The 21,556-nt window shown below is 40.5% G+C and overlaps 1 protein-coding gene across 1 annotated transcript in view; it reads left to right on the top strand.

Annotated features, from left to right (window-relative positions):
- Positions 1-2,555: 2,555 nt before the first annotated feature.
- Positions 2,556-21,556, top strand: part of CFAP58 (cilia and flagella associated protein 58) — a 99,163-nt gene continuing 80,162 nt past the window's right edge. The window contains exons 1-7 of the mRNA XM_077877724.1: positions 2,556-2,742; positions 7,875-8,156; positions 10,290-10,438; positions 14,142-14,298; positions 15,332-15,526; positions 17,828-17,965; positions 19,925-20,084. Of these exons, the coding sequence (XP_077733850.1) occupies positions 2,734-2,742; positions 7,875-8,156; positions 10,290-10,438; positions 14,142-14,298; positions 15,332-15,526; positions 17,828-17,965; positions 19,925-20,084 (1,090 nt within the window). The 5' untranslated portion in view covers positions 2,556-2,733. The remainder of the gene's footprint in view (positions 2,743-7,874; positions 8,157-10,289; positions 10,439-14,141; positions 14,299-15,331; positions 15,527-17,827; positions 17,966-19,924; positions 20,085-21,556) is intronic.

The following is a 21,556-nucleotide window of genomic DNA, read 5'->3' as shown; positions in this document are numbered from 1 at the left end:
TTGCAGTTTGGTGCAGACTGCTTCTCCAGCTTCTCTGTTATTCCTCCAAACCTCTACCATTCACCCACGCCCTCTTATCAACATTAGTATCCAACATTATCTGCCACCTCTCCCATCACCTCCATGCACATTATGCCTCAACCATATTATGTAATGTTTGTCTACCACATATACAATTTCTGTTCACAACGGAGATATAATTATACAAATGTGAATTTTCCCCAAGTTAATAAATTCAGTGATGTTCCAATTAAGATTTCTCATGAGGAACTTGAAAAACATCCTGAAAATTATATGGGGTGATGGAAGTTCACGAGAAGCCAGTGCAGTTTTGACAGAAGACATAGGGGTGGGGGACTTGCCCTTCAATCATGATGACTGGCTATAAAACCATCATAATAAAACCTTGTATTACTGGCATAGGAGAAAACCAGAGAGCTCAGAACAGACCCATCTATGTTAGGGGACAAAGATGTTGAAAATGTGCTCACTCCGTTGAGAAAAAAAAAATGTCTCCTTATCTCATACCATATGTAAGAGTGAACTCCAAATGGACTCAAGAACTGAATGCTAAAAAATAAAACTATGAAACTAATGGAAGAAAATGATAGAGAATCCCTCTATGACCCTCCTGAACTTGGAGTTGAGAATGTTTTGTTAAGTCATTTGAAAAGGCATATAAAAAATTAAAAAAAAAGAAAAAAAATGACGGGCTACAAAACGAAGGATTATTGTCTTACAGAGGATGTTACAAGCAAAGTTTCTAGTCTTTGAAAGCAGATTAATGTCCAGACTTTACAAAGACCTCTTGTAAATCAAATCAAAAAGAAAAAAAGCAATTGAAAAATAGGCAAAGGCTATAAATAGAAAATTCACAGAAGGGGACCCCCAAATGGCTTATGAAGAAAGCCATGAAGAAATATTCAATTTCACTAGCAGAGTGATGCAAAGTAAAAAAAAATATGTTGACACTACTTCCATGATAATTGACAGAATTTATAAAATTGGCTAATTAGACAAGTCAGTATTTGCAAGGCACTTAGAATAGTATCTGGTACTTAGTAAACACTATGTGAGTGTTTATGAATAAACAAACTACCATGTGCTGGCAAGGATGGGAGTGGAGGACAGAAACCCTTATATTATGCAGTGGAGCAGAGTATGGTGCAGCAATTCTGGTGTGCAATCTAGCAGTACTTGGTGAAGGTGAGTACATTGGAAAATAGTGTCCACCACTGGTCAGATGAATTTGAAAAAGGCATATATATCCTCTGGGTGGTTATAGCCTTCTTCTAGTTTCATGTCTTGTCCAAAGAACAGAGCTTTTGTGGGAAGAAAAGGGCACATCTTCCTTCAGCAGGGCACATGGCACAGGATAGAGTAGGGGCTGAGTTCCAGCCCCCACAGGTCCCTTGGCTGGATGTCTTTGTACTGGACAAATTGCATAACCCAATGTGATGGCCCTGTGCATCCCCTGCAACTTCACCAATCTCATTCCTAGGCATATATTTCCTCGAAATTGCACGTTGGTCCATAAAAGACCATGCCTCAAGGATGATTATCACTGCATTGTTTGTGGTATTGGAGAGGTGGTGGTAGCCTTGGTATCCATTTGGGGAATGGAAGTCACTTGGGTGGATGTCCAATATGGAAGGCTATGCAGCAATCAGAAGTGATGAACTAGGATTGCAACACCAACCACAGAAGGACAGATGCAGAAAAAGAATATTGAGTGAAAAAAAGAAGAGAATGAGATGATTCCTAAAGTCCAATAGCTTTATGAAACATTTAAAAATACACCAATAAAAAGGTATACACTTTTCAAAAATCCATATCCATGCACAGCAGCATGAATGACTATGGGGCTGAGGAAGGGTGAGAGTAAGAATGAGGATAGAGGGAAAAGATAAAACAAGAGCCGGGTCTTGCACGTTTCATGAACCAAGTTTTTTAATCCACCTTTCAGTACCTGAAGTCTATAGGGGGTGGTGGAGGAGGGGGAGAGGGAGAAGAAACGGCCTTGGGAGCGGAGGCCCAGATGAAAGGTAGCTTTTCACAATGTGGCTCCACATTCGTTTTCCTAGGGTGCATCGAGCGCTGTACCCTATTTTTGTCACGCCTGGTGACTAAACCTTTGGAAAGCAGGGTCTGTGTTTTCTCTATTTTACTTTCCCCTCCGTGTCTTGCATACATCAGCTGCTTCATTAGGGTTGAATTGACTTGAACTGAGATGATTTCCTGTTCTCGCGACCGAATGTCACAGAGAGCAGAGGGTGGCTGCCGGTCCTTCCCGAAGCCTTTGATCCACGTTTCCATTGTCTGGCCCTAGCGGCCTCCGGGATCTGCCCCTGCCCGCTCCCCCGGCGCCTCTGGCCCTCACCTTGGGGTGCGCGCAGCCTCTCGGAGGCCCCGCCCCGTCGCATCCTTGGTCCCGCCCACTCCGGGCAATTTGCATATGCGTCTAAGGAACGCCCCAGGCGCCCGCCCCGGAGGCCCCGCCCCTTCCCGGAGGCCCCGCCCCTTCCCCGGCCCCACGTTTCCCTAGGGGGCGTGGCGGTTGCCAGGCGACGGGAGGACGCGCCGAGCGCCGGGTTTCTGTCCCCCTGCGCGGGATACAAATAACGTGGCGCCCTTATAGACGCTGGGGGGAGTGCACAGCCCCTTCCTCAGACTCGGGCCCAGTTTCCGCGGTCACCACAGCAGGCTTTGAGGCCACCCCCAGAGAGCGTCAGGATGGCCGAGGTTAGGAGTCGTGCCTCTCTCTCTGTTGTCTCTCGCTCGACTCCTCCCCGACTCCTCCCCGTCGTCCCTCTCCCCCTGTCGGCTTATCCCCGGTCACATCCACGGATTCCCGCATTCCCGCCGTCCCGCATTCTATCCCCACCCGCAGCCTCACCCCACCCCTCCGTCTCGTTGGTTCTGGCCCCTCTACCTCCTGTCTCACCTCCCACCTCCACTCTTAAAGCTGGCGCTGTGTGAAATGTAGTCTGAAATCCGTGAATTCCTAGACGCACACCTGACAGGCACCCGCCCCTTTGACCCGTAAGGTGATACCACAGGAGAGAGACGCAGAAATGTTGATGTCTCACTGGCTGGGGGACCTGGAAGAAGGCTTCATGGATACCCACTGTTACCCTTATTCACTGACCTCTGTCTGCCTGTCACCCCACGATTCCCTATCATCTGATCACCTGCTGTGAACACATCTCCATTAAGCTCTTCTCCCATCGCGGATGCCCTGTGTCGTCATTGACCACTGTGTTAAAATCTTGTAGCATCCTTCACTCCCTCACTTTGTAGTATACTCCATCTTTAGCCTCACTAATGAGGGGTCGTTTCTGCAGCCCCTTTATTGACCCTTTGCCCATTAGCATCCTCGTTTGTGATTTGTACAACCTCAAGTCCCTGTCATTTGCTGGTCACAGTCCCCATTCGTCATACCCTACCCTATTCCTCCACTGTCCCATCAAAGTCCTCCCTCATCTCCCCTGTCACAGGGTCAGTCTCAACCAGGGTCAGCTACATAAGTGGTGGGGCTCAGTGAAAAATGAAAATGCAGAGCTGCTTGTTAACAAATTATTAAGAATTTCAAAAAGAGATAGCAGAGCATTAAACCAAGGGTGGGGCTTATTGAGCAAAGGGTTCCTGTGCACCCTGGCAGGTTGTGTGCTCATGAAATCAGCATGGTCCCTCCATCATCGGTCATCACCGTCATGCCCTGACCCCTATTCTAGTTCCTTCTATCTCCTCTGCACCATTCACATCCTCATCATTCTGTCTCCTCCACATCAAGCCTCTCCTTATAAGCTCCTTCCTTCTGTGGACAGAGCTTCCTCCTTCTCTTAGCATCCAATCCCTCTCCCACCCTCCTCTTCTTCACTCCTGGGCTCCTTGATCTCTGTCCCTCTCACATCTGCATGGTGGTGGCCACCATATTCACCCCGTCCCTCGCTTAGTCATGTTCCTTTCCTCTCCATCTCCTGTTCCTTCATTTGCTTTTGAGCACTCCCATCCTTTCCCCCTCACAAGTCATCTTGGTTCATTTCATTCTTCTTCATAAGCCCCAGATACCCTCACCATGAACAAATGATTTCCCAGTCTCCCTTCCCCTTCATGATCTCCTCTCATTTCTTCCCTTCTTCTATTTTTTCTTCTCTCACTCGATGTCAGCCAGGTTTTCCTCACCTCTGCTTCCAAAGTTTCCATTAACACTCTGGCCTCATTTATCATTGCAGCTCTCCTGTCCTTTTTCCTTGTCGTTCTCCCACTAATTGGTATTCCCAGCACCCAGGACAGTACCTGGCAGATAGTAAACACTCGAAAGATAGGTGTTGAATGAAGGAACATCACAGTTCCTTTCTGACTAGTTCATGTTGAAATTGTGCTTCCAAAATAGAAACCATTATATGCTCTGACCGTGTAGACATCAACTGGTTATTGGTCACAGCTCAGAGGCTATTTTTGCTGTGCTTTTAGCATGGTACCTTTTAAAAAATGTCAATATGAACAAATCTGTTCATAAAAGTTCTTTTTAAAAACTTTTCTTTGTTTGATGTTTTTCCATTCCTGTGGTAAGTGCCAGATGTACAGGGAAAACCTCGTCTGCAAACAAATCATTAGGCTAGTGATCAAAGCCTGACATTAATACCATTTACAGGGATGGAATTGAGAACATTGCCATGATAAATTTTTTGTGTGTGCTCATGTTTAGCATCAACAAGGGGAGAAAACACAGGGCAGCAGCAGCACCATATTTTCTTAATACGATTTTCCTCTCCTTTGTGGAATGGTTATAATGTGATGTTTGCAATAAGCTGCTTTTAGTCAGGAAGAAAACCTCTGTTGAGTTTAACATTAGTACTAATGTTGTTATGCAAAAATGTTATAGATATGCTTGTTACTCTACATCTATTTTAAGATGTGGGTTCTTTTGCTTGGGTGTCATCTTTGGAAATCAACAGAAGTGTTTTTGGAAACCAAAAATATGTAGACTTTCTCTATATTGGGCAAGACAGGCTCGTCAAAGCAGAAGGTAAATGAGATTGCTTACCCTAAATCTGCAGGGCGAATTTAAATTTTACTTTTTTTGGGGGATTAGAGAAATAATCTCAGTTGATTTCTTTGATTAGCAATAGAGTGTTGATGTTGAAGCTCTTTTTAGGATTGAACATCAAAGCATAATGATGCATCCATAAATAAGGCCTTTCATACCTTATCAGTTCCAAAGTCTTGCATGGCCTGCGATTAATCCATTCCATATCCCTTAGAATTCCATTCAAGTCCTCCAATCTGCCCTTATTTCCTTGTCTAGTCTTCTCTTTCTTTCTCCCTATCATACCCCTTACACTTCAGCCGCTCTGAGCTTCTTAACCAACCTCAAATCCTGAATACTTGCTGGGCTCTGAGCATTTGTTCAAGCTTTGCCCTGGGCCAGACATATCTTTTTCTCTCCATATTTACCTGTGAAAAATTCACTCTCCCTTCTGGGCCTGCTCAAATACCACCTCCTTTAGGAAACTGGCTTTCATTCTTGCTACTGGGAATAATTCCATCTTGTAGAATTTTGAAACCATTTTATGGCAGATATCAAATTCCTTACTTCCATTCTCTGAAAACATATCCCATCAACTATTAATGTAGAAATTCCCTGTGGGAGAGCTGTTTATTCCTTACCTTTGTGCCTCCTACAGGCTTTATAAACTTACACAGAGCAAATGTTCAATAAACATTTGCTAAATAACTAAACAAATATATTAACCATTTATATTATAATAAATATATTAACCATCCCTATCTTTTTTATTTTTATTTTATTTTTGTGCTGTGTCTAACAAGAAGAAGGTGTATTAGTTTTCCAGGGCAGCCATAACAGAATACTGCAAACAGGGCGACTTTAAACAGTAGAGATTTATTGTCTCACAGTTCTGGAGGCTAGAAGTCTGCAATCAGGGTGTTGGCAGGACCTTCCTTGCCTCTTCTGGCTTCTGACAGTAGCTAGCCATCTTTAGCTTTCCTTGGCTTCCAGCTGCCTCAGCCTAATTCCTGTGTCTGTCTTCATGTGGTATTTTCTGTATTTGTATTTCTGTCCAAATCCCACCCCTATACTTTTGTTTTATTGAGATATAATTGACATGTGACATTGTATTAGTTTTAAGTGTACAACATAATGATTTGATATATATATATATATTATTATTATTACAACAACAAGTTTAGACATCAGTCACTACACATAGTTACAATTTTCCCTCTTTTTATAAGGACACCAGTCCTGGGCACCTGGGTGGCTCAGTGATTGAGTGTCTGCCTTTGGCTCAGGTCATGATCCTGGGGTCCTGGAATTGAGTCCCGCATGGGGCTCTCTTCAGGGAGCCTGCTTCTCGCTCTGCCTGTGTCTCTCTGCTTCTTTCTCTGTCTCTCTCATAAATAAATAAACAAAATCTTTTTCTTTTTTTAAAGGAAGCCAGTCCTATTGGATTAGGGCACACTGTATTCCAGTATGATCTCAAGTTAACTAATTATATATGTAATGACTCTACTTCCAAATAAGGTCACATTTACAGTTACTGGAGGTTAGAACTTCAACATATATTTCTGGGGGACAAATTCAACTCTTAATACTAGAGAAATAAGAATTCTTTTTTTTTTTTTTTTTTTTTATTTATTTACGATAGTCACACAGAGAGAGAGAGAGAGAGAGAGGCAGAGACACAGGCAGAGGGAGAAGCAGGCTCCATGCACCGGGAGCCCGACGTGGGATTCGATCCCGGGTCTCCAGGATCGCGCCCTGGGCCAAAGGCAGGCGCCAAACCGCTGCGCCACCCAGGGATCCCGAGAAATAAGAATTCTTATATAACTGACTTCTAGGTTCTCATCTAAGTTTCATCTCATAGCCAGATCTGCTTGAATTACACCTGTACGTCTGGACTCTCTCTCTCTTTTATTTTATTTATTTATTTATTTATTTTTTAATTTTTATTTATTTATAATAGTCACAGAGAGAGAGAGAGAGAGAGAGAGAGAGAGAGAGAGAGGCAGAGACATAGGCAGAGGGAGAAGCAGGCTCCATGCACCGGGAGCCCGATGTGGGATTCGATCCCGGGTCTCCAGGATCGCGCCCTGGGCCTAAAGGCAGGCGCTAAACAGCTGCGCCACCCAGGGATCCCCGCCCTCCCCACCCTTTTTAAAATTCTTTTTAAATTTGTTGTCCAGTAAGCACAAAAAGCAAATCTGGAGAAGCCCTGTGAGCATGGCATAGGGGGCATCTCATAAACCTGTGGAGATAACCGTGCCTAATTATTTTAAGAAATAAAAATGATGGAATATCTTTTAGGATACTATTCCATATTTCAGATGGGGTTCATTGTATGTGTGATTTCATGATCTCAAATCAACACCAAAATCTCCTGATAGCTGACCATAACATGCCATGGCTTTCCTCTGCAGTCCTGGGGCCAGTAAGAAGTGGAATGAAGTAAAATCAGGGCTTGGAATAATCCTAACAGCTATCAAAGTTTATGAGTGCCTCCTGTTTGCCAGGCACTTGGCCAAGTATTTAACATAAATGATCCTATTTAATCTGCTTGTTGATACCATGTGGTAGGAAATATATTATTATTATTATATAATGTATATAATAATTAATTATAATAATATTATAATAATATTATTATTAAAAATCTTATCCTAACACACATGTGTACATATATGCATGCATCGGGGTATGAACAAAATGTTTTTCCATCATGTAGTTTTGTCAATGACTTTTATTTTGCTTCTGTGAAGGCTTTGTGTTCATAGCTATTAACAGCAATTCCCAAATAGTAGCGATGTATATGTTGCAATACTCATTTCCCCCCTGCTCTTTTGTACAGGGTAAAAGTGAAAAACTCGCACTGGAAGAAACTGCATTTGAAGAAATCGAAAGGGATTTTCAGGAGGTTCTCAATGAACTTTCAGGAGACAAAAGTCTGGAGAAATTTAGAATTGAATATGAGAAGCTTCATGCTGTCATGAAAAAGTCTTATGACAATGAAAAGCGTCTGATGGCCAAATGCAGAGAGCTCAACGCAGAGATTGTGGTTAATTCTGCAAAGGTTGCCACTGCCCTGAAGGTCTCCCAGGATGATCAGACCACCATCGCATCCCTGAAGAAGGTCAGTGATCTTGTAGAAACAGAACCCAGGCAGAGCTGCCATAAATACATCCTGTATTTAAAACATCCTTCTTTCTTTACATTGGCAGCTCTTGGCTGGTAGTAAATGAGTTACTAGGTGAAAATTTACGTGATTTATGTATTTCACTATGCAGGAAATAACGTAGAACCTTACTGGCTTAGTTTCTAGGAAATTCTGGGTTAGCAAAAAAGAATTAGAGGTAACTAAGTATAATACTAGGGACCTTGGTATGTCTTGTTTGATATAAGATGAGTAATTAAATATCTCATGATGATAGCTTGCTAAACATTTTTTAAACGATATTTTCATATTTTTGCTATTCCCCTTGTTTTAGGAGAAATTAACTTGAGAATTCCTAGATAGTGATTTTCACGATCGATCGTGCTTCCTCCTTGATCCTCCCAGTTCCTCATAATGGGAGAGCAGGGATTCAGTCTGGGAGATATTTAGTAAATATGGTTCTGTTTTACCCTTTATTTATTTATTTTTTTATTTTCAAGTGTGTTGTATTATTTTGAGGGTAAAATGTAAATGTTCTGGGCGGCCTGGGTGGCTTAGCCGTTTAGCACCTGCCTTTGGCCCAGGGTGTGATCCTGGGGCCGGGATCGAGTCTCACGTCGGGTTCCCTGCATGGAGCCTTCTTCTCCCTCTGCCTGTGTCTCTGCCTCTCTCTCTCTCTCAAGAATAAATAAGTAAAATCTTAAAAAAAAATGTAAATGTTCCTTGTGATTTCAAGGTGATGAGAGATTAAGAGATTTTAATTTATAATTAAGGCCCTAGTGATGAGAAATAACTCATGAAGTTTTTAAACTCCTTGATATCATACAATGAAACATCACCCAGTTTAAGTGAATTTCCAACACCAACGCATATTATGACATCTGTTTTCTTAGAAAGGACCTTTTTAAAAGTGCCATTTTCTCCCTACTGCCATTTTCTCCTTTTGTCCAAAAAAACAATAAAAGAAGGCTTTAACTCATTCTATGATGATAAAAAAAACATTTTTTATTGTAAATTAAAAAATTGGAAATGGAAATCATGAACTGGTTAAAATATAATTGGTGATTGATTGAGACATAACGTCATATAATTGCATTTTCACTTAAATATCCTTCATTTGTTCTGCTGAAAATAGTACATATGGTTGCTACAAAAAAATACCCTATAATTGTTTTGAATCACTAAATTATGTAAAGTTACCCAAAACTCATTTCTCTCTCTAATGTGAGTATGAATTTATGTAAATATTCTCTTCCAATTTTATGCCTTGTCAACACGAAAGTGGGTATTGTCACCTTCAGCTTATAGGTTCTTACACGTATAAAGGACTCACATTCCACTTGACAAAATTTTGCAAGAAAATTGAGTGGCAGGGTAAAACTCATGGCTGTTGCAACATTTGCTTTGTTCACTTATTTGAATGGCTGAAATTCCCTTTTAAGTATTTATGTTGGTATTCCACATTGCATTTCAGAACAGTAAGAAAACCCAAACTGCATGAGTTGTTTCCATTTCCAGCTAGGGGCTTTGTTTTTTCCCCTGTGAGCATTTGATGAGAAGGCCTGAGCATGGGCTTCTGGAATGGGAACCACCAAAGCTGTTGTATACAATTAGATGACAGTGAAGACTACCTTGCTATGAATTGTTCTAAAGTTGACATTGCCATCCAGGACCACTTACTTGGGACCTGAGGACAAAACAGATTTTTCTATTTGGAACTGTCAGGAGCTTCAAATTAAATTTGAAGCTTAGATCTAAGGTCAGTCCTTAATTTTTTTTTCCCAAAAATATCTGGACTTGGAAAGCACAAACTTTCATTTTTAATTTTGTAAACCTATATTAATATCTTTATTAAAAATATCCCCCTAGTTATAGCAGCCCTTGCAGGATGTGAGCCAGAACCCCTCCTAAAACTGCTGTTTAGTATTGACTAGCTCGTGTTGAGAAATTCAGTAAGTCAATATAAATGGAATGCATAATGTATAATATGTAACCTTCTTTCCCCACAAGTGATTACTATATTGGAGTTGTTTTATTATTCTGTTTACTCAGTTTATCTTGCATCTGGATCCTAGTTTGTTCTTTCTCACTGATGTCCCATGGCCCATATAGGAAATTGAAAAGGCCTGGAAGATGGTGGACACGGCCTATGACAAAGAGCAGAAGGCAAAGGAAACGATCCTTGCCCTGAAAGAGGAAATAGTGAACCTAACCAAACTAGTGGAGCAGGGGTCTGGATTGTCCATGGACCAGGATAGCAAGTAGGTCATGACTCTTGATGGATGTTGAACTTGCTTTTGGGAATAGCCTTGGGGCTTGCAGTGTCACCTTGAATGTTTTTTGTTTTACAGAGAGTTTCCTTCTGTGGTGGTTTCCTGGAGATTGTTTTCCATCTATTGCTATTTTTTACAAAAGAATTTATTTATTTATTTGAGAGAGAGAGAGAGAGAGAGCAAGCAAGCATGAGCAGGGGGAGGGGCAGAAAGAGAGGGAGAAGTTGACTTCCCGCTGAGCAGGGAGCTTGATGTAGGGCTCCATCCCGGGACCCTGAGACCATGATCTGAGCCAAAGGCAGACCTTTAACTGACTGAGCCACTCAGGTGCCCCTATTTTTTGTTTTTAATGCTCCCTTTCTCCATACCCAAGAACTCCTAATTTGTGTGTGTGTGTGTGTGTGTGTGTGTGTGTGTGTGTGTTTTGTTTTAAGATTTTATTTTTTTATTCATGAGAGACACAGAGAGAAAGAGAGGCAGAGACACAGGCAGAGGGAGAAGCAGGCTCCATGCAAGGAGCCCGACGTGGGACCTGATCCTGGGTCTCCAGGATCACACCCTGAGCTGAAGGCAGGTGCTAAACCGCTGAGCCACCCAGGGATCCCCTACAATTTCAAAATGAGTAAATGTTTTAGGTTTATTTCTTTCAAACCTGTGTGGAATGGAACTGGCTGCCTTTCTGCTCCAATTTCCAGCTGCTTCCTCCTCCCCCCAAACCCCATGATTATACCCATCACCATTCTTCCTACTTCTCAAATTCTAGGCCAGGAAATAGGTTCTAGGCTATCCCTTAAAGCTTCATCTTGTTGATTCTGTCTTCTAAGTATCACTTCTATTTTTCCCTGCTCCCTATCAGCAGTGCTAATGCCTGCTTCGGGCCTCTCATTTTCTGCTGGATCTAGTGATGGACTGCTAATTAGTCTCCTTCCTTCAAGGATCTTCACTATCTTCACTATCTTCCATAAATCAGATTTAGGCTTCTGAAATGTGTGCCTGTGTGCTTCCATCTCTAGCACATGTTCCAAACACCTTTAATAGCTTCCCATTCCCAAAGGATGCAGCCTTGTTATTTAAAAAAATATTTTATTTATTTATTCATGAGAGATGCACAAAGAGAGGCAGAGACATAGGTAGAGGGAGAAGCAGGCTCCCTGTGGGGAGCCTGATGTGGGACTTGATCCCAAGGTCCTGGGATCACGACCTGAGCCGAAGGCAGACGCTCAACTACTGAGCCATCCAGGCAACCCTGCATCCTAATCTTGAACATCTCTTTCAGGGCCTTACATAGATCTGCCTTGCTAGATTCATGCCCAGAAACACCATGCTTGCTTATGCCCCCACACCTTAGACCGTGCTGTTTTCTATGCCAGGAATGCTTTCTCTTTCTTTCTCCACAGAGTAAACCACTATGCACCCTTCAAGACCCATCTCAAATACCATCTAATTTCATCACTATCAGCATCTCTGTTTCAACCTCTTCCCCACCCCTAGAACCAATGACTAAGCACAAGAGTACTGTTTTCTCTGTTTCCATAGAACCCAACATTTATCTCCAGTATGGCACTGATCACGTTGTATTGAAAATATTTGTTGAGGGATGCCTGGGTGGCTCAGCGATTGAGCATCTGCCTTTGGCTCAGGGCATGATCCTGGAGTTCTAGGATCGAGTCCCACGTTGGGCTTCCTGCGTGGAGCCTGCTTCTCCCTCTGCCTGTGTCTCTGCCTCTCTCTCTGTGTCTCTCATGAATAAATAAATAAAAAATCTTCTTTTAAAAAAAGAAAACAATTGTCGATATGCTTTGCTACCCATTAGGCTGTGAATTCCTTGAAGGAAGACACCTTTACCTTCCCTTTAGGAGTCTAGCACTGTGCCGGGCATGCAAAGCCTTGCATTAATTAATTAGTCAGGAAAGAGCACACGCTTCCTTAGCCATTTTTAGCTATATCTAACTGCTGTCTAGTTTTCTCATGCTTTCTAGGTGCATTTATCCAATATTGAGAGTTAATTCTAAGTGCAGGTGTTAGGGGAGGGAATAGGAAAAATAGAAGATGCAGTGTCTGTAATATTGGACTCTATTTTCTCATCAAAGAAGTCAAGCATCATCAGAGAAACTACTGAAGAGCAATGTAAGGGAACTGATCAGTTAGGAGAAGTTTTTTTTTTTTAAAGATTTTTATTTATTTATTTGAGACAGACAACAGGCACAAGTGGGGAGAGGGGCAGAGGGAGAAGAGATGCCTTGCAGAGTGTAGAGTCAAATGTGGGGCTTGATCCCAGGACCCCAAGATCATGACCTGAGCTGACGTCAGATGCTTAACCAGCTGAGCCACCTAGGTGCCCCAGTTAGGGCGAGTATTAATGAGAATTAGAACATGGTGAGGAGAAGAACTGAAGAAACTATCCAGACTAGAATTATATCTTTAATAATGTGCTTAAGCTGTCTTCATAGTAGTCTTAGAATTCGAACTTTTGTTTTTGGAGAAGTTGAATGTGGTCTTGAAGTGTCCTTATTAAATAGTTATATTCTATCAAAGTTATTGGTAAGTAAACATTGTCAGATTACTGTGCTTCCAATAGTCATTTGATGACTGCCAGTGGCAAGTGCCTCTAGTGCAAGTTCTCTGCTTTCTTGACTCTCACATAGCTGCCTTGCTTTAGACCTTAATTCTGCTGCACAGATCAGACCAGACATAGTCTTTCTACTTTCAAAATGTTGATTCTGTGGAAAGTCATGTCAAATCATATGTAGTGGTTTTTGAAATGTAGAAGTAACTGTTTATGATTAAATCAACAAATATTATCACATACTCTCCAATAACTGGCATTGTAAATGATTTTCTAAATTTTGTTCTTAGGAATGTCTTATCTGGGTTACATCTCTTTGGGAGAAACTAATCTCTATGGGTGAATGGAGAGAAAATTGGCAATGCATATTATTTGCTTATGTTTATGCTTCATTTTAGACTTTATGGCTGTGATCACAGTCCTCCACCGAACATAGTAAACAAATAATTTCTTAAATTAATATCTCCTTAGGGTTAATTACAAGAGTTGACAATAGCAATATAATTGGGACGCCTGGGTGGTTCAGTGGTTCAGCGTCTGCCTTTGGCCCAGGGTGTGATCCTGGAGTCCTGGGATCAAGTCCCACATTGGGCTCCCTGCTTCTCTCTCTGCCTATGTCTCTGCCTCTTTCTCTCTCTGCGTCTCTCATGAATAAATAAATAAAATCTTGAAAACAAGACAAAACAATAGCATATAATCTTACTGTAACAAATTCAAGTAATACAAAGGCATGGAAACTAAGGAGGAAAAATTATCTCTCCAACTCTTCCAACCCTATATTACACTTTTCAGAGATAACCAGTCACCAGTTTCAAATTTTTTTTTTAGACTTCTACAAAAATGCCTACAAAACACATATACATGCATATACACAGACAGTGTAATTCTTTAAAGATAAGAAAATAGATCATATTATATATATTATTATTGGAACTTCTTTTTCAGTTAATAACTCATGAGCAGCTACTGTGTCCATGACAGGGCATAAAAATCTTTCTCTTTCACACCTGGATAGTGTTAGTCCTGGTCCCGGAGTCTTGCCTATGAACATGAGCTCAGAGGATAATATGAAGGACTCCTGAGCAGATGGCCTTTTAGTCTGAGTCCTGTGTTGTTCTTTTTCAGCATCCGAGATTTACTGAAGTTCAAAGAAGAAGTGACGAAGGAGCGAGACCAGCTCTTGTTAGAAGTGGTGAAATTACGAGAGTCTTTAGCTCAGACCACTGAACAGCAGCAGGAAACGGAGCGAGGCAGAGAAGAGGTGGAGCAGGTCATCAGTCAGGTCTGCTCTGCCAAGGAGGGCAAGATGAAAGAACCTTCTGGAAGCCCTTCTTGTGTTGTTCCTCTGTTCAATTTACTGCCTGGTGCCCAAATGAAGCATCCACGGTTCTGGTTGTTTCTCTGGTTTTACTTCTGCAAGAACAGTTATACTTGTGTATTTCCTCTCAACATTGTGTGTCTGAGAAGTCACTAAGACAGGGCACTGCTTACAATTTTGGCCCAAGAGAATATGCTTGGTAACAGCCAGGATGCCTTGCTTTTGGGAAGGGTGGAAATAGGCTCTTCTCCTTTTTAAGGACTCCTTTATTAAAAAAAATTATTTATTTATTCATGAGAGACACACAGAGAAAGGCAGAGACATAGGCAGAGAGAGAAGCAGGCTCCCTACAGGGAGCCTGATGTGGGACCCGATCCCAGGACCCTGGGATCACAACTTAAGCCAAAGGCAGACACTCAACCACTGAGCCACCCAGGTGGTCCTGTAAGGACTCCTTTTGAACACTTTTATATAAATTCAGAAGTCAAGTAGATGATTCACATGTGCAATCTCCAGAAGAAAAACATGAGATTCCTTTGAGCATAAGATAACAAATATTTTTTGTAGATTTTGGCCATAATGATAAAACTATAATGCTGTTTTTAGTAACATCCAGGACATGTGAACATAATTTCATGTTAAGGGTAGCAGGAAACATTTCATTTAGATCCTATTAATAGAGAATTGTATGAATTCTTTCCATGTTTAACTTCTCTAGAATTCTGGGCTTCCATATTTAATTGGATTTTATACCTTTCTTTGTGGATTTGTTCCCACCATCCAGGTGGTATTTGGTGTGAAGTGTCTGAAAAGCAATATAGAATATTCTTGGAAAGTTTTAACATTGAGATTCAAAGATAACTGTCCTGCAGGGGAAAGGCTAATACAAGGGGACTATCCTGAAAATGTAAGATTTGAGAAAGGGAGAAGCTTGGCTGGGTGAGACCTGTCCTGGTGTGGGCTTCATCTCTTTCCTCTGTCCTTTCTGTGTCCCTAGTTCCAACAAGAAATCCAGCAACGTCAGAATGAAGCTTCACGGGAGTCCCGGAAGAAGGAGAAACTAGAGAAGGAGCTTAGGCAGATTCAGACAGACATGGACACCAGGCAGACAGAAATTAAGGCGCTACAACAGTACGTGCAGAAGAGCAAAGAGGAGCTTCAGAAGCTGGAGCAGCAGCTGAAGGAACAGAAGGTGCACTGGGTGTGGGCTGTACGGCGGTCCTTGCAACAAGAAGGGTGCCTTTGGAGCACTTGGAGTTTTCTTTGGAAAGCAGCAAACTCCCTTCCTTAGAGATATGAGCAATACAGCACTTAGCACTGCATTGCTCTTTGGACAGCTCGTATAGGTAGATATGACCTATCTACACCCCCTCCCCCAGCTCCAATGGGTTAATTTCTTTTGAATCTTCTATGGATCTATAATATACATATAGGAAAGTGTGTAAGTCACAAGTGTATAGCTTGATGAATTTTCTCCACTTAAACACATGTTGGTCACCTGTATCCAGCCCAATATACACCACCCTAGATGTCCCCTTGTGCCCCCTCCCAGTCACATGCTCCCCCAAAGTTCACCTCTATGCTGAATTCTAAGCAGAGTTTAATTTTGGCTGTTTTTATACTTTACAGAAATGCAATGTGTACTCTTTTGTGTTTAACTTCTTTTGCTCAGTATTCTGTTTGAGGGATTCATTTATGTTGCCATGTAGTTATAGGGCGGCATTGTCCAGTATGGTAGCCACTGGCTACGTGTGGCTATTTAAATTTATTTAAAATTAAGTAAAATTAAAATTTTAACTCCTCAGCTGCATGAGTACCACTTCAAGGGTTCACCATACTGGACAGCACAGATAGAGTGTGCTGTATCCATATCACTGTTAAAACTTCTATTGAACAGAACTCAATGGGCCATTCACACTCATAGTAATCATTGTGTGACCATTACATGATTCATTTTTAACAGGCTTATTTTTAAGTTTCAATTTTAGGAAACCATACTCAGTCTTTATGCATTTTAAAATGGTACTACTTTTAACATTTCCCCTAAAATAGCTGTTTAAGGTAACATTTGAGTTACAGTAATAATTCTGGTCTGTCTTTTCTCTTTCCTTTCCTTTTTTAAAAGATTTTTGTATTTATTTTAGAGAGAGACACAGAGAGAGAACATGTGCGTGGGAGCTGGGGGAGTGGCAAAGGGAGGAGAGAAGCAGACTCCCTGCTGAGCCCAAGGCAGGCGGGGATCCATCCTACAACCCTGAGATCATGACCTGAGCCGAAATTAAGAGTTGGATGCCCAACCGACTAAGCCACACAGGCGCCCCTCTTTTCTCATTTCTTAAAGAAGCAATTCATGTAATTGAGAAAAGTCATTTCTTGAAAATATTTTCTCTTAGGAAGGTTCCAAAGAATTGCCAAACCATACAGTGTTTTATCACTTACAAAATAGATATTAGAAAACGTTTCTTTGCCAATTGCCTCATTAGTTTTGTATAAAGCCAGAAATCATATAGGTAATATACAATGTGCAAGTATCCACAAGAAAAACATGAGACGTCTTTGAGCGTGAAATTTGAGAGGTTTTTGAACATCATGATCAAACTACAGTTCTTTGTTTAGCAATATACAGGACTCACGTAAAACACAATTTCATTTTTAGCGTAGCCGGCTATGTTTTATTTAATCCCTATTGACGGGAAATTGGATGGATTCTTTCTGTGTTTAACTTTTGCTTACATCAAATTATATTTTGGAATAATTGTCTAAACTATCGTCTCTCTTCTCCTTTCAGCACATTTGATATGTCTCCATCCTCCCACTAGTCTGCCAATAGAAATGACTCCCGGCTCCCCCAAATATAATCCTCTTTTTTTTTCCTTTTTTTTAAATAAAACCTTGTCTGCTCAGGATAGTCAAGGTAGGGTAGAGGAAATGACACTGACACTAAAGTCAGGTAGATTGAAATCATTGCACTGCTGTTCCACGGTTTTGAGTTCAGTTGGATTTAAGAGGAATTGTCTCTGTGTTGGTGTCAGTGAATTGTTCTGCTCACAAAAATGTTGTAGGCATGTTAATGTGGGATCTGCTTCTGAAGATGTAGCATCCCAGCCCCACAACTGATAAAACCCGTTTGAATCTCTGGCTCATTTGCAATGATTATAGCAATTGTTGCATATGCGAAGCTTGCCAAATGGCAAACAGGCATTAAAATATTTATCCGCCACCTGTGAACAAGACTTCCCAAGGCTCTCAGAAAAAAAAAAATGATGCTCTCTGTGTTATTCATTAGAAGACATTGTTTTCCTCAGCCATTTAACATTTATCATATTTGAGTGCATTAGTGCTTTCACCAGGGATAAAGAACAATTTCTACAAAGACAAAAAAGAAGTGTGGTTGCTATGATCATCCCAGGAGATTTGCAGGGCCTCCTGCGTGGATATGCAGATATTGTGATCAGATTAAAAAGCATTAACCAGCTCGTCATGCATCTTTCAGATATTGAACGAAAGAGCTGCAAAGGAACTGGAGCAGTTTCAGATGAGAAATTCTAAACTTCAGCAAGAGAATGAACAACACAGTCTGGTTTGTGAGCAGCTATCCCAGGAAAATCAGCAGAAGGCATCGGAGCTCAAAGTAAACACCGTGTGACCTATCTGTTCCCTAGCACTCCCTCCTTTATTCCCTATTAATAGAGGTTTACCACTGCGGTTGGACCCCTTGGTTGCGTAACCTGTATTAGCCTTGATATATTAGAGGCAGGCGCCAGTCTTAAGTGATGGTTTTCTGCCTGGAAGTAGATAATTTGATGACTTCCATTCTTCTAAAACCACAAACCTGAATGTCGATTATATGATTATGCAAATGTTTTTTTGAAAGCAAGCCCAGATGCTCATCTCTGTAACTTAGCCTTGGAAATAACTAGTTGCCCTGAGCTAGACATCATTTATATGAATGAGTAGCAAAGAAGTCAGATTATATTTTACTACTTGTATGGAGAAGGTGGAATGGCAGGGCTGGGGATGGACTGGTGTTATTGGGTATCTACTTCCAGGATTGTACAACCATGATTTTTACTTTCATCTACTGCAAATTTCAAGACAAGCTTCCCATTTTTCTCCCTGTCTTCAATGAAAAGTGCTTGAATCTTATGTTTGGATAACAGTTTTATACTTGGGTACATATTGTATACCTACACACTTAACAGAAGGGTTTTATGTTTATCACTGATTCTGAAAAAAAATCCATAAACCCTTCTCCAGTTATGTTAGGATACTAGGCACAAAATGAGTGACTGATCAAGAATGATATATAGATTTGATCAGTGAATCATAACAGTTTTTGCATTGTAAGCCCTTTTGACAATCTGATGAGAGCATGTACACACACACACACACACACCACACACACTTATTTGCACATCTTGCATCTTGTTTGGAATACAGTTTAAGATTTACAGGGTTTTTCTGTAGTCTAACCACAGGGTCTGGATTAGTAACTATTGAGTTAGAACATCCTATCGTTCTAATTGGAAAGGGCCTTAGTTCAGCTAATTTAGACCATATAAATCTGAGGTGGAGGAGCATTTAAAGCAGTCCAGAATGGTTTGACTTGAAACCATTCTTTATGAGAAAGTTATAAATTGAAGCAGAAATGAAATGACTACTTAAGGCAAAATAATATATTAGCCCCTAGGTGAAATTAAAATAAAAATACTTATGCCATTAATTCTCTTCTTTGATAACATGAATGGGGCACCTTGAAAGATGGAATATTTTTGTTATCAGATTCTGAACCTATAGGATTCTACTTCTAGCAATAATCCGAGAATAGCATGCCCAGCTAAGTGCAGTTTCTTCCTTGTCAAAAGCTAGAGATAATTGCTAATGTTTATTTGCGGAAGAATCACTGATTGCTTTTCCAGCAATGTCTAAGAATGGCAAATTAAAAAAAAATGAATTTAATTTAAATTGAAAAAAAGTCATAAAACTTGAAGTCCTTTGACAAAAATCTGGTGCTTTCTTTTGCTAGAATTATTATTTTGGTACCTTTTGCCATTATGTAGACTTGCTTATTCATGTCACCTTGTCTACCTATCTGTATGTACACCCACTGACTAACATCCTCTGAGGAGGGAGGGCCCTTTCTCTAGTATATGCTATTCTACTACAGTGGCCACGTGGGTTCAAAAGACTTTGAATATTTTATAGCATGTTAATAATCTTCTGAGACAGATTACTCTGTGAGTACATAAAAATTGCCAATCAAATACAGCATTTGTACATAAAACTCATACATTTATGATACTCAGCATTCTTATCCTATTTGATTCAACAATTCAGTGGTACCTTGGGACATCAGGTCTAATCAGTCTTTTTCATTATTTTTTAGCTTACATAGCCACATATTTTATTCAGAGAATAGTTTTTCAATTTCTCTCAAAATCAAACAGTCTGTGTTTTTATTTAACCCATAGAACAACTTTACACTGATATAGGAACAATTTCCTTTTATTGGTTCTGAGTTTATCATCATCTAGTCACTGGTTCTTTATCTACTGAGTGTCTCTGGTTAATTCTGTCTCATTAATTACAGGCCAAAGAGGAAGAAGTCCATCAGATGCGGCTTGACATCGGGAAGCTCAACAAAATCAGAGAACAAATCCATAAGAAATTGCACCAGATTGAAGATCAAAAGTCAGAAGTTGAACAGAACAAGGAAACTCTAAAAAATCAGATCTTGGGATTAGAGAGAGGTACAGCAAGAACCATTTTGCACTTTGTTTTATTCCTTTGCAAACATTTCATAGATGACTGAAGTCATTTGGTAACCCAGGGCTCTATGCATACAAACACAAACCATGCCAAATGTAATCAATAAAATAACTTTCAAGCTGGTAAGCAGCCAATATGCAGGGGACATAATTTTGCATATCTTAAACTTTCTTACCTTAAAAAAATTCTTCAACAGACTATATTGGCACAATGTAAATTCAGCCAAAAGTATTGCTCAGTACTTGTCACTGGAATAAATAACATCTATACCCTCAGGTCCTAGTTCTACATGACCTTCTGCTTTAGCCCCCTTTCTCATGGAAGATGGGGAATAAATTAAAATGAATGTCCCCCACTAGCAGTATTTGGGACAATATTATACAAAGAATCAGTGGAACAAAAATAAGAGGCTCCTAACTTCTTTGTTAGTATTTTCCATGTGGTAAACATTTGTTTTACCAGCTATCACATTGCCCTGTGGAGGAAAAGTTTAAGAGCCATGGAAGGCCAATAGCACAGAAAAGTCATTAAAGATACAAACTATGGAGTCACTGTCTACCTGGGGTCAGATCCCACCTTTAATGTATGTATTGTTGGAGGATGAGATGAGCTAATACACATAAAGCACTTGTGGATGGTACCTAACACATAGTAAGTGCTTACCAAATGGCATCTATTATTATCCAGGATATTACAGTTTATATAAGAAGATAGAAGACCATCTTATTCTGAAAAAGAATATGATTGAAAATAGGATATGCTAGTCAAATTTGGTTTGGCAGAAATAGCTCTGAACTTGGAGACAGAGGACCCAGGTTTGAATTTAATTATGCCAGAGTATGTGAGGCAGAAACATGTCATTGAACTTAAGTGGGCTACTATGAGTTGTAGGTCACTGAAGGAGGTAACATACCTAAAAGCATAAAAACATACATTGTCTCACTAAAAGTTAGGCAAAAGCTAAATCTCTAGGTAAGGTTATCCAGTTGACTATTGAAAATCCAGTTGACTATTGGAAAACATTGAACAACATGTGTTTGGACTGTGTGGGCCCACCTGGATGTGGATTTTTTTTTTTTTTATAAATACAATTCATATAAATGTATTTTCTCTTCTCTATTATTTTCTTTTTATATATATATTTTTAAATTTTTATTTATTTATGATAGTCACACAGAGAGAGAGAGAGAGAGAAGCAGAGACATAGGCAGAGGGAGAAGAGGGCTCCATGCACCGGGAGCCCGACGTGGGATTCGATCCAGGGTCTCAAGGACCACACCCTGGGCCAAAGGCAGGCGCCAAACCGCTGCGCCACCCAGGGATCCCTCTTCTCTATTATTTTCTTAACAACATTTTCTTTTCTCTAGCTTACTTTATTGTAAGAATATAGTGTAGAATACATATACAGAATATGTGTTGGTCTACTGTTTATGTTATCAGTAAGGCTTCTGGT

The sequence above is a fragment of the Canis aureus genome, chromosome 29 (genome assembly GCF_053574225.1).
Source record: "Canis aureus isolate CA01 chromosome 29, VMU_Caureus_v.1.0, whole genome shotgun sequence".
Classification (NCBI taxonomy): domain Eukaryota; kingdom Metazoa; phylum Chordata; class Mammalia; order Carnivora; family Canidae; genus Canis; species Canis aureus.
This window is presented reverse-complemented; position numbering and strand designations above follow the sequence as displayed.